The following is a 12513-nucleotide window of genomic DNA, read 5'->3' as shown; positions in this document are numbered from 1 at the left end:
TATGACTCAGGTGGAAGTAAGTAAGGCATACAGTCATGGCCAAAAGTTTTGAGAATGACACAAATATTACATTTTCACAAAGTCTGCTGCTTCAGGGTTTTTAGGTGTTTTTGTCAGATGTTTCTATGGTATAATGAAATACAATTAGAAGCATTTCATAAATATCAAATGCTTTTATTGAGAATTACACAGAATTCATGCAATAAGTCAATATTTGCAGTGTTGACCCTTCTTTTTCAAGACCTCTGCAATTCTCCCTGGCATGCTGTCAATCAACTTCTGGACCAAATCCTGACTGATGGCAGTCCATTCTTGCATAATCAATGCTTGGAGTTTGTCAGAATTTGTGGGTTTTTGATTGTCCACCCGCCCGGGATTAAGATCTGGGGAGTTTCCTGGCCAAGGGCCCAAAATCTTAATGTTTTGTTCCCCGAGCCATTTTGTCATGACTTTTGCACTGTAACACCTTCAGGAGACAGTCCTGGCGCTTGCTGGACTTTCTTGGGCACCCTGGAGCCTGTTTGGCAACAATTGAACCTCTCTCCTTGAAGTTCTTGATAATTCGATAGACGGTTGACTGAGGTGCAATCTTACTCGCTGCTATAAACTTGCCTGTTAGGCCCTTTTTGTGCAATGCAATGATGGCTGCACGTGTTTCCTTGCAGGTAACCATGGCTAACAGATGAGGAACAATGGTGTCATGCACCAGCTTCCTTTTAAAGTGTCCTGTCACTCAATCATGACAGATTGATCGCCAGCCTTGTCCTCATCAACACTCACACCTGTGTTAATGTGTGTGACACCTGTGTGTCATTGAAATTATGTTAGCTGGTCCTTTTGTGGCAGGGCTGAAATGCAGTGGAAATGAGTTTTTGGTGATAAAGTTCATTTTCAAGGCAAAGAGGGACTTTGCAATTAATTGCAGTTGAGCTGATCACTCCTCATAACATTCTGGAGTATATGCAAATTGCCATTATAAAAACTGAAACAGCAGACTTTGTGAAAATTAATAGTTGTGTCATTCTCAAAACTTTTGGCCATGACTGTACAGTAAGAAGTCCACTATAATGTTTTTTTTCTTCTATTAAACCAAGCTCCAGGCATATGAGGAATGGGTGTTTTGGTGACCACTGATCAAATGTTAAAGTTGACTGAAGCCATTTTCAAGTTTTTTATTTTTCAATATTCAATTTTAGCATCTTAATATATTTATGTCACACAGACAAACAAGTAAGGAAAGGGAAGCATATGCCGACATCACTGTAAACTCTCAGTCAGTGTTTATTATGAAGTTATTGTATCAGTTTGCCCATATCACATTTAAGTGACATTCTTCAGTAAAAGTACAGCATTGTGTGTTCATTCAGTTAAATGAATGAATGAAAGAATAAATGCATGAATGAATGAATGAATGAAAAAGTGGCGCCAACAGCTCTACTCTCATCATGTGGGGATTATTACATAAAAGTGGCAGTGAAAGTGGTGAGTTGTTGAAAACTACCAGTATCAGAAACTTGTGTTGTCTTCCTTTTTTTTTTCTCCTCACAACTTAGTGAAGTTCAGTCCTGACTGTGCATCTTAGGGAATATTTCTGGAGTCCCATGATGTAGACACAGTTTCACTGAATCACAGCCAAGCAAAACAAAACTGAGAAAAAGCAGAAAAAGATTCCTAATTGACATTTTTATTGACAGTCAATATATTTCAATTCATCTGTGTTTTATTGTCTCCGTAATCAGATTGTTTTTCAACCCCTTTTGAATATAAAACTAGCGGTTGCAGAGCCTTTGTTATCTTAATAAACTGTGATAAAAAAATGTGTCTACACTTTTTATTTCTTAGATTTAACTTACTGAAACTTGTTTCTGATGCTTCATTATATCTTTATTTGTGTTTAGAGATATGACTAATCCATTTCAATTCGATGCCTTAAAGGTGCAGTGTGTAGAAGTTAGCAGCATTTAGCAGAACAGATTTGGTGGAAATGGGATATAATATAACATAAAGTATGTTAAAATTTGTGTATAATCACCTATAAAAAATTTTTTTAACTAGTTTTCTTTCTTTCTAACCTTTTTATTTATATAAGGAGCGGGTCAGCTGCTTATAGCGGACAAAACAGAGCAAAACAGGTTTTATTATTCTGTGCCCAGCTGCCGGTCCACAAATTCACCTGTTGAAAGGCAGGCAGAGAAGAAGAGAGAGCAGTTGCTGTTGAAGGAGAAGAATAGAGAGGGGTTATTGTTGAAGGAGAATAAGAGAGAAGGGTTATTGTTGAAGGAGAAGAAGAGAGAGCGGTTGCTGTTGAAGGAGAAGAATAGAAAGTGGTTATTGTTGAAGGAGAAGAATAGAGAGTGGTTATTGTTGAAGGAGAAGAAGAGAGATTGGTTGATCGGTTGCTGTTGAAGGAGAAGAAGATCTCTTGCTCGACAAATAGGGGGGCACAAATATTAAACACCACATATGTGTAAACCTGCTGTATTTTTGTTAAAAAAAAAAAGAAAACCCAAAGAAATGAGGCAACATCGGGACAGAAAATGACAAATAACCAGAGTAAACATCGGTGTTGCTTTTGTTAGCTGGAAGTCAGTAATGACAGAGTTATATTTTAAGGATGACGTAGAAGTTGCCTGTTGTCTGCCGGACACTAAAGAGTACAACCTGCCCTAATCAAGCATTTTTGGGACAATGTTTATTTGATGGTAACATGTTCATGTTTAGATGATGTGAAGGGTGAGGAATGCAGGGGTTCATTATAGAATCTGACTGCTTCATGAATTTGATATTCCCATTTGCACTGCACCTTTAAATCAAGAATTGCACCTCATGTGATGCAAGGTTCTCATCAAATAAAGTTAATGGTGATAATATTTCAATAATGATTATAACGATAATTACAATTGTCATTTTTAAAAGAAACCATATGAAGAATAAAGCTTGTCATAACTTCTTCATTACAGCATATTAGACCGACCACATGGCCTTCAGTCACATCAAAGCCCTGAGCTTTTGAATGATACATTTTTGTATGCTGCGAGGATTCTTGCTTGTGGGCCTCGTTAACAGTGTTTATTTTTGGTTTTACTCTGGAGAGCTTTCTCTTCCAGAAAATTGGTTCATAATTATTAGAGGTAAATTCCCATGCGTGATAAAGCCAATGAGTCCACAATTGGAAGTCACCCAACCTTAACACAACCAAAAACTAATCAGACTAAAAACTGTGCTTAAGCTTCCTGTTACTGATGAACGGATTTCAAAGAAATGATGAGGCGTGTGGAAATGTGAACAGTTACACATTTAATATGTGTGTCATGTGTGTCATGTGTTTATATATAGGGCTGCTGACACCGAAACCAGTAGTCTTTCAATGAATTTATCTGATTGTTTTTGTTTATATTTTGCCATACCCTCTTATTTTACATTATTCATTTTTTATTTTATTGATAATCTTCTCATAATTTATTACAACATTGTCATTTTTGGGAGCTACTTGCTCTTTTGGTGTGCATTTGAAGTCAGAGATTAAGCCCTGCATACATGCAAATTAATCATTTACTATGAGTTCAGTAACCTTTCTGCACTCTATTTGTCGTATGTCTTATTAGTTGTATTTGTATCCATTAATCTAGAATGTATAATAAAAACTACAAAAGTAAATATTAGGTATGTTTTTATGTCATTTCTCTATAAACTGTATAATGTTCATTTCATAACAGATGTCAGAATAAATGGACTTTAAAAAAAATACTTACATTATATCAAATAAACATCAGCCAATAAAAAAACAGCTTCTTTAACCAAAAAATGAAAGAGTTTAAAAAGTTTTAAAAAAAAACCAGCTTATTGTGTGTTAACACTTGAATTTAATGAAACCCAATCATTTCCCAGACTCTGTTATTGAAGCCACAAAAACATAACAGAAAAGTAATTTCTATAAGAACATATCTCACAGTGGTGTTCAAAACCAACAGGTAAAGATACTGTCTTTATAAATTCCTCTGAGATAACCCCATTAGTTTCAAACTATACAAAGATATCAGCAAATTTCCTTCAGTGGAAATACTGACAATTACGCAGTTCCTACCTCTTTGTGGTCTGATAGTTTCCCTGAGGCATATCAGTTCTAGTTTAGTTTGGCAGCAAGAAGTTACGATGGTGTTTTTGTATTACTTCAGCGCAGCTGTGGCCGCAGGTCGTCATGTAAGTATTCTACTGGGTTCAAAGCTCACTCTGTCTGCAGACCTGTAAGAGCTATGTAGATCGCATGGTTCTTTGTATGATTTACAGTTTATAACAGTCATAACATTCAACCAGCTGTAACACAAAAGATATTTATGACCCACAACATTCGGTTGACCGACAGCACTTATGTGAATATATGATATTTGATGGGTTATATCAAGTTCTTTAGAATTGTTTTGCTTTGATATCACAACTGTATGCCTCATGTGTACAGGGTATATGTGTATAAAATAATTAGTTATTTCAAGATTTAAGTTCTGAAGCATAAAAATAGCTGATATTTGAAACTATGATCAAATCAGTCACATCAGAGTTTTGATGAATGTGAAAGTTGAGATTACAACATTCTGATAGAATCTAGACAGCCGGCTGCAAAACAGATCAAACCACAGAATGTTGAAAATAGTGTGCCACAAGGAATAACATTAGACCCCATGTTACTTCCTATAATTCACATTTAAGACTGAATAGTTGGGGTCAATTAATATGCGGATGATACCATCTTGTATGGAACTGCACACAGGTCTTCTACAGGTACCAGGCTGCTGATGATCCATTGTCATTCATTTAAGTCTCCAAAAAGACATCATACCATCTACAAGAGAACAATCCTTTTATGGCCTTGTTCTGTTCCATGGAAATATTACATTTTAAAATATGGAGTTTGATTTGTTTGGGTGGCCTCATTCAGTTCAGTCAAAAATACATTTCACAGAGGGAATCAAAAGTTCTACAGATATCACTGGCATAATTTATATTCTGATCTGTATTAATTAAAGCTTTACTAAAATAGATTTGTTGTTTTGTACATCAAAATGTGACCATTACTTTTCTTTAAATTCATAACCAAATTCCAAAAAGTTGGGACACTTGCCTATGTAAAATGTTGATAAAAAACATATTTTTAAGGGTTGCAAATAATTTAAACCTGTTAACTTATTGAAAACAGTGCTAAGCCAATATAACAAATGTGGAAACTGACAGATTTAATTTTTTTATGAAAAATATATGCTTATATCAAACTTGATGCCTGGAACATGATTGAAAAAAGTTTGGACAGGGACAACAAAACACTGAAAAAGTTGTTTGTTACTTAAAAAACACCAGGAGTGATATCTCCTAATTTAATCAGGTTAACTACAACAGGCTAGTAACCCATTGACCCATATACAAGGGTATAAAATGATCATTCTAGAGAGGCTGATTCTCTCAGAAGCAAAGATGGGAGGAGGTTAATCACTCTGTGAGAGACTGCTTGAGCAAATTGTTCAACAATGTCAGAATAATGTTTCTCCGTATAGAATTGCCAAACATTTATGGATTTCATCATCTATAGTGAATAACAGCACACCTTCACTGGGCCTGAGCTCAATTAAGATGGACTGAGTCAAAGTGGAAAACTGCCCTGTAATCTGATGAATCAAAATTGGACATTCTTTTTGGAAGTCATGGACGCTGGGTCCTCCAATTGAAAGAGGAGGTAGACAACTTAGCTATTAGCAGCGCACAGTTCAAAAGCCAACATCTGTGATAGTATAGGGATGCATAAGTGACCAGAGTATTGGATGCTTACACATCCTGGAAGATGCCATTAATGCTGAACAAGTTTGAAATTTAAAAAGAGCATGTATTTTTCAAGAAATACGTTCTAACACTTATCTTTTTAGTTTCAACATTTGATATGTTATCTTTGCAATATTTTAAATTAAAAAGGGGTTTCAATCATTTTCAAACAGTTTGATCATTTTTAGTAGACATTGTACACAGTGTCCCACCTTTTTTTTGTAAAAGAGACCATTTCTAAATTGCACACAGTGTAGTCCTTCTTCATGAGGAAATGAGACCAAATACGGAGGGAAACCTGTAGGTCAGTGGGTGACTCACAGCTCATCAACAAGCTGACGTCTCTTAGAAAGAGGAAGTATTGCTTGTCTTATGTTTCAGTGTGGTGAGTGGATGAGGAAGGGGTCCATGAGAAAGGGCTTCCCTCATTTTCATAAACCCCTTCCCCTCCCTTGTTTTCTATCTTTCATACAGTCATTTTAAATTTCCCTTGAGACACTATTTTACTCTCAGTTTGTTGACTCATGTTTCATCAATTTGTGTTTTCAGGAATCCCTTAGTTTTCTTTTAGTTTTGTTATACATTTCCTTCCCCTTTGACACTTCTCCATTTAAAAGATGGAACCCAGTTCTCTTATTCATCTTATGATAAATGCATTTTATTCTCATCAATGTGCTAATCATCAATATTTTTCTGACACCCACTCTATTTAAAGAGCCCTGTCATTTCACAACAGCCTAAAAATGCAAAAAAATTACCACATCCAAAGCATCTTCTGTACATTAAAAGTTGAATTTTACTGGTGATACTTAGACAGCTAACATTGAGAAAACATGTGTATAAATTATCAAATTGTTTTGCTTATTTTTTGGCTGATTCAGTTTCAGGGTCCGTTGATCCACCATGATCAAGTGAGTAAACTTTATTTAGTATATCACCTTTCACAGACATAGTCACAAAGTGCTTTACAGAGAATCAATGTCGACAAGACAATACAATGAGCAATAAATAAGATCATTAAGAAAGCAGACAAAATGACATCAAGTTACAACGGAAGGTCGAAAGCCATAACAAACAAATGTGTCTTAAGCTGCTTTTTAAAAGTCTCAGTCGAATCAGCACAGCGCACTTGGGGCGGAAGACTGTTCCAGAGAGATGGAGCCACATGCTCAAAGGAATGGTCACCCTTAGTTTTAAGCCTGACACGAGGCACAGCAAGAAGACCCTGGTCTGAGGATTTGATGGGTCTCCTGGGGATGTAAGGGTTGAGCAGGTCGGAGATATAAGAGGGTGCTTGATGATGGAGAGCTTTGTATGTTGGTATGAGGATCTTAAACCGTATTCTGAATTTGATTGGTAGCCAGTAAGGAGAATAAGATGGGAGTGATGTGGGATGCTTTACTGGAACAAAACATCTGGAAAGTCATGTGAACTGTATTTGTCAAGAAACAGTGATGAGAAAACTTTCTTTGAACAGGCAGAAACCTTGAGCAGAACAAGACTCATGTTTAACAGCCATTTGCTGTGACCGTGTTGGGTTTGGAAAGAGGGATAAAGGGAAATGTAGAAAGAAAGAGGCATCAAGCTAATTTGTTAACTGTTAGCTCCTATAGATGGTTGAAATGATTAGACTTGGGGTTAAATAATACTCTTTCACACTTCCAGCCCTTTCTGTTTTTTAGAGTACACTCTAAACCAGGGGTTCCCTAACTTTTGAGGCCGCAACCCCCAAAATATTGGTGTCAAAGATTCCACATTCGCTCAAAGTGATTTAATGTGGTTTCATTTAGCTGGTCTGCAGAATATGGTTTTCTATTTTCAAGGTTTTATTTAAGTTTAGCTACTATTTTTGTCAATATGTTTTACTATAAATGGACACAATTTACTATTTTTAGATAACTTTTGTAATTCAACTTTTTTTATTGCATTTTTCCCAGTATTTGTTCACCACAAGTTGTCAAATTATACATAAGTAAACAAAATCAACAGGGAGAAGAAAACATAAATAAATACAAAGAAATACAAAAATAATGATAATAACAATCAACAAATAATAATAAACAAAAAGGGAGATAAACATAAGAAAACAAGGTAAATAAACAAAAATAAATAATAATTATAATACATATTTTTAGATAACTTTTAAAAAATTCTGGAAGACATCTAACGACCTCCCCATTTGTGTCTCGCGAGACCCCAGGGGGTCCCGACCCACACTTTGGAACCCCTGCTCTAAACTATGCATCTTTTTTTTTCATAAAAATCACCCAATTTTTTGGAAAGTCTTAGAGATTGGCATACAGTATATGAAGCTGGATGTACTTCAACACAGTAATGTAACTGAAAATATCTGACTCTTCAATCTACAAGGGTTAGTGCTATTTTTATACACACGTAAACTGAAATTTAAAAATGTAATTTTCAGTTTTACTACACTGTTCTATAGAATATGTTAGAGACCCTGATAACATTAGGGGTCATTGCAGGCCAGCAGAGATGAAATGCACTCAAAATGAACAATATACTGCTGTCTGGAAATGTTGACTAGAGATGGCTAACACAACAGAACAACCAAAGGCAGCTGCACAAAGTGCAGTTGTGACAACAACACACTTCTGACCTGGCTCATGCACTTGACCTGGTATAAGCCCACCAGGCTCTCTGTTTAGTTTGGATAACTTTTATAAATAGGCAAGTGAAAGTGTTTCATAAGGCTGGCCTTGTTCACTGCTTAAGACTGAGGTCTCAAAGATGAACAAGTTCACTGTGAGACATCATGCAAACAACATTTCTCTGTATTACATAAGACTATTGTATCCTTCAATAACAGTGGCTGCACTGTATCATACACATATAAAACATGTATATTTTCATTCAATTACAGACATGAAAGTCTTTTTAACCAAAGAATTAAGATTAATCTATTCAGATCTTATACTAGGGGTGCCATTTTAACAAGGGCCCTGAAGGTCAAAACACAACATTTTAGAAAACACAGCAACATAATCTCTAATGTTCCTTTGCTAATACATGAAATGTGGATTTTTTTCTCCAATGGTTGTATATTGTGAAACCTTGCTGTGTTTGTCCCTTACTTTCTCCCCTCACACCAACCCTAAGTTACTTACCTTAGAGAGGGATATGTTCTAAGTTCTTTTGGTAATGAATACAACATCTGATTGACTTAGATGACAAATCCATTTCCTGTAGTACTCACTTAAGATCTAATTAGCCATAAGGATAATTTAAGTGCTCTTAAAGACTTCTTGGCTGGACTTGAATATGTTTACTTTTTGGTACACATAAAGAGTATGGGAAAAACATACTTCAGGTTTGGCAGTTATGGGTCTTTCTTTGCTCCATCTGAGCTCAACTTGAGACACAAAAACTGAGCCTGACAAAAACAAATGGATGAGGTTAGATTGAGACAATTGAGAGAGCTCCCTGATTTCTCCACCTGAGCTCAAAAGGAGTCACAAAACTTGAGAAATACGTGACAAGTTCTCCTTTTGAACTGAACGGGAGACTAAGCTGAGACGTTTTGCAACTTTTTTTTGGAGGCAAGTATGAGAAACAGGAGACATAAGCTATAGTCTCATTTTGCTTTCAGATCTCATTGTTGTCTAGGAGACATAAATGAAACACTTTTGAGATCCCCTCTCTAAATTTATTTTCCTATGGGCAATTTTATTTAAAATAACTCTGAGTAGAAGCTGCAAAACTTACTCATTGTTAGAGAGGCCTTCCCAGCGACATCAAGTCAAAGTTGGCAGGATTTGGTTCAACACCTGAAAACAAGACTACTTCTACAAAATAAAAAGGATATAAAAAAACTTTAGGACAATGAAAAAGGTCACCATTTTAGCTTTAAGACCTCACATTTTAAAGAGATGCTATGTCCCCTCTTGTGACCCTGCAGGGACGTAGAACTGGGGGGACAGAGTAGTCTGTATACCTCCCTACCACGTCATCAATGTATATCATTGTTTCCATCACATGATTATTCTCAGCATTTCAGTGAGACATCGTGAATGAGAGCAGGGGAAAAGCAGATAAACACTGCTCAAATAAACATTAAAGGACAGCTGCACAATCCCAAATGAAAATAAAGCCTCAATTCTTTTTTTTTGCTGGGTTGCCCCCTGCTGTGACGGGGGCTGCTCTGTTTAGACAGCTTTGTGTTTGAAGTCTGCATTCAAGGGTTTTCTTTTTTTTTCTTAGGTACCACACCAATCTTCAGCCCTATAAAAGATGCTGCAACTCTGCTGAAAGCTAGATGAGCTTAGGGTTGTTTGCACCATCTCGAACCTTATTTTAGTGGCTCTCTCTAGACCGGGAAAATGTTGGCTGCTGTTACGCTCTTCATGTTTGTGTGCTTTACGGCCACTACCAATGCAGACCACCATCATCATCCTTGTCGTAAGTACAAGTGGTTCCATCATTTTGGTGACTCACTGATATTTGAATTGTGAGGTTTTCTGTGAGTTAGGTAGTGTTTAAGATTGCTTACTCATGTGGTTATGCTAGCTGTAGTTTTGACTGACTTCATTGGGTTTCAGATACACCCAACATTACAGGATTGATGGCTGTGGTGAGTTGAAATGCCTCTTTCTGATCATTTTCAGAGAAGTTCAGCACACAGCATTAAACTCTGGCCTTTCCCTGTTTGTTTGTATATGATACCAGATGAGTTTAAAGGGTGAAGTGAAAGCGTGCGGTGCCTTCACTTATGACTCAACTGGCAAGAAGCTGCGGTTCAGGTCAAACGAGAGCCACCCTGTGAACTCATCCATAGGTTTGGATATACTGATGTTTTTTGATGAGGTAACTTATTCTCTTAGGTTTTTTATCTTATTTTAAGAATGCCACTTTAGTTATTGCTTATTTTGAACCCCAACATATTAATATGTCCTTACATTCTACAGGGGATATTCTACGAGATTGACAGCAAAAACCAGAGCTGTGAGAAAAAGAAACTGCACTGCACAATGCATCCTCTGGATATTCCCGATGATGCCAAGTTCTATGCTTCTATGACCACCGGGAGTGCTTCCATTGAAGGGGAGGGACTCAAAGTCAACGTATGGACAGGAGGATTCACAGACTCCAAAGGTTGGAGTTGCTAAAATGATATTCTTTTTTTGTGACAGAGTTTTAAATAGTGGTGTTGTTAATTGTAACCTAAATATTGACTGTCCTCTTTCAGACCACTACTCCATGTCTGTAACCATGGGCTGTTTGCCTGTTAGCACCCTCTACTTCTTTGAGGCCACACCATTCCTGTTCAGGTAAGTGGAGTTTATTATGGAAGATTTTGGGCCATTTCTTTATTCTATTGGCTGCAATGGTTATTTGAAACAGCCTTTAAAATGTGAAGTTTTCTCCAATTCTCTTGTAGCATCATGGAGGTAGAAATGGAGATCAAGGATCCAGATCTCCTGGTGGTGCCTTCCTACTGCCATGGACAGCCCCTGGAGGAGACGCCTGAAGGGACAATAAACAGTTTCCTCCACGAGTTCATCTAGAGGAAACCCTTCCTGCAGAAAACCAAACCACCTTCAACGTGTGGCCCGCCAGAACTTTTAGACTTTTCTCTCCTTTGCACGTGTGACTCGAATTTTCGTGTGACACTGCACTACATCACACCCATTCCCATCACTCCCCTGTAAAGAAATGGCTTTGAATGGATCATACTGTAGCATCTACGTACATTTTGAGATAAAGAAAAGAGATATGACATGGATTATAGAATTAGTCATAATTACTAACAGTTGGTGGCTTTTCAATTTGGTACTGCTTACAAAACCTGTAAGATATTATTAATGGAACAATAAAATGTCAAAGCTGTGAAAGGTGTGTAGAGTTCTTCAGCATGTATGATTTATGTGTGAACTGGTTCATCTAGGATTTATAAAACTTTAGACATTGATATTTAGCAGAAAGAAAAAGTAAACCTTGACAGAACAACCCACTAAAGAGGGTCTGGAAAATCCTACTTTAGCCCCAGTTAGATCCAGGAGGAACTAGTTTTTTTTTGTCATTTTTCAGCACTGAATCACATCAATGAAATCTTATTGAAATAAATCTTATTAAGTGATGGTCTTAGGACACTTTCTGTACAATGAATAATATTGTCAGTATCAAACTTGGAGCTCTTGCAAGGAGTTTTAGCTGGTTATGAAACAGGCTTAAATGAACACTGATGTCTCTGTATAACCTAAAAACATAAACAAACAAGACCTTCAACAAGAGGAGTGGCCTTTTCTGTATAGTTATTAATAATGCATGAAACTTCTGGTGGATGATAGGCATCAGACCAAATGAATATGTGCAATAGGTCATACACTGGAGAGTAAAAAGAGAGTAAAAAAAAATGTTTTTTTTTTTTTACACATTTACAGGAAAAAATCAGCAAAACATGCTCTGTCCACAGGGTGCATCATATCAAAACTGAAAGTTCTTTACAGACAGACATACTGGGTACATTAAAAATCAGAATGCAATAAATAGATTCTCCTGGTCTGGAGGACAAATATGTTCCTTAAGACAGTCATTGTGGCATGAACAAGAACTGAACAGTCAAAGTATTTCTCTAAAATAATCAAGCATTCAGAGAAATGTCATGGTCATTGTTGTTTAGTGAAGAAGTAAACATAACTTAAAAAAATAATAAATAAAGGTTTACTGACAAGAGATATTAATGCTATG

The 12513-nt window shown here is 36.5% G+C and overlaps 1 protein-coding gene across 1 annotated transcript; it reads left to right on the top strand.

The window, feature by feature from the left end:
* Positions 1–4034: 4034 nt before the first annotated feature.
* On the top strand, positions 4035–11901 carry epd (ependymin). The gene is made up of 7 exons (XM_034684106.1): positions 4035–4200; positions 10027–10224; positions 10365–10396; positions 10492–10629; positions 10731–10917; positions 11012–11093; positions 11204–11901. The coding sequence occupies exons 2-7, from the start codon at positions 10146–10148 to the stop codon at positions 11328–11330; spliced, it is 645 nt and encodes a 214-aa protein (XP_034539997.1). The 5' UTR covers positions 4035–4200; positions 10027–10145; the 3' UTR covers positions 11331–11901.
* The last annotated feature ends 612 nt before the right edge of the window (positions 11902–12513 follow it).

The sequence above is a fragment of the Notolabrus celidotus genome, chromosome 5, assembly GCF_009762535.1.
Source record: "Notolabrus celidotus isolate fNotCel1 chromosome 5, fNotCel1.pri, whole genome shotgun sequence".
Lineage (NCBI taxonomy): Eukaryota > Metazoa > Chordata > Actinopteri > Labriformes > Labridae > Notolabrus > Notolabrus celidotus.
This window is presented reverse-complemented; position numbering and strand designations above follow the sequence as displayed.

Excerpts from the sequence above, each read along its gene's own strand:
- epd (XM_034684106.1), top strand. The coding sequence starts at position 10,146 with ATGTTGGCTGCTGTTACGCTCTTCATGTTTGTGTGCTTTACGGCCACT. Across the intron at positions 10,225-10,364 it reads CCACCATCATCATCCTTGTC|ATACACCCAACATTACAGGA; the intron begins GTAAGTACAAGT and ends ATTGGGTTTCAG. Across the intron at positions 10,630-10,730 it reads TACTGATGTTTTTTGATGAG|GGGATATTCTACGAGATTGA; the intron begins GTAACTTATTCT and ends TACATTCTACAG.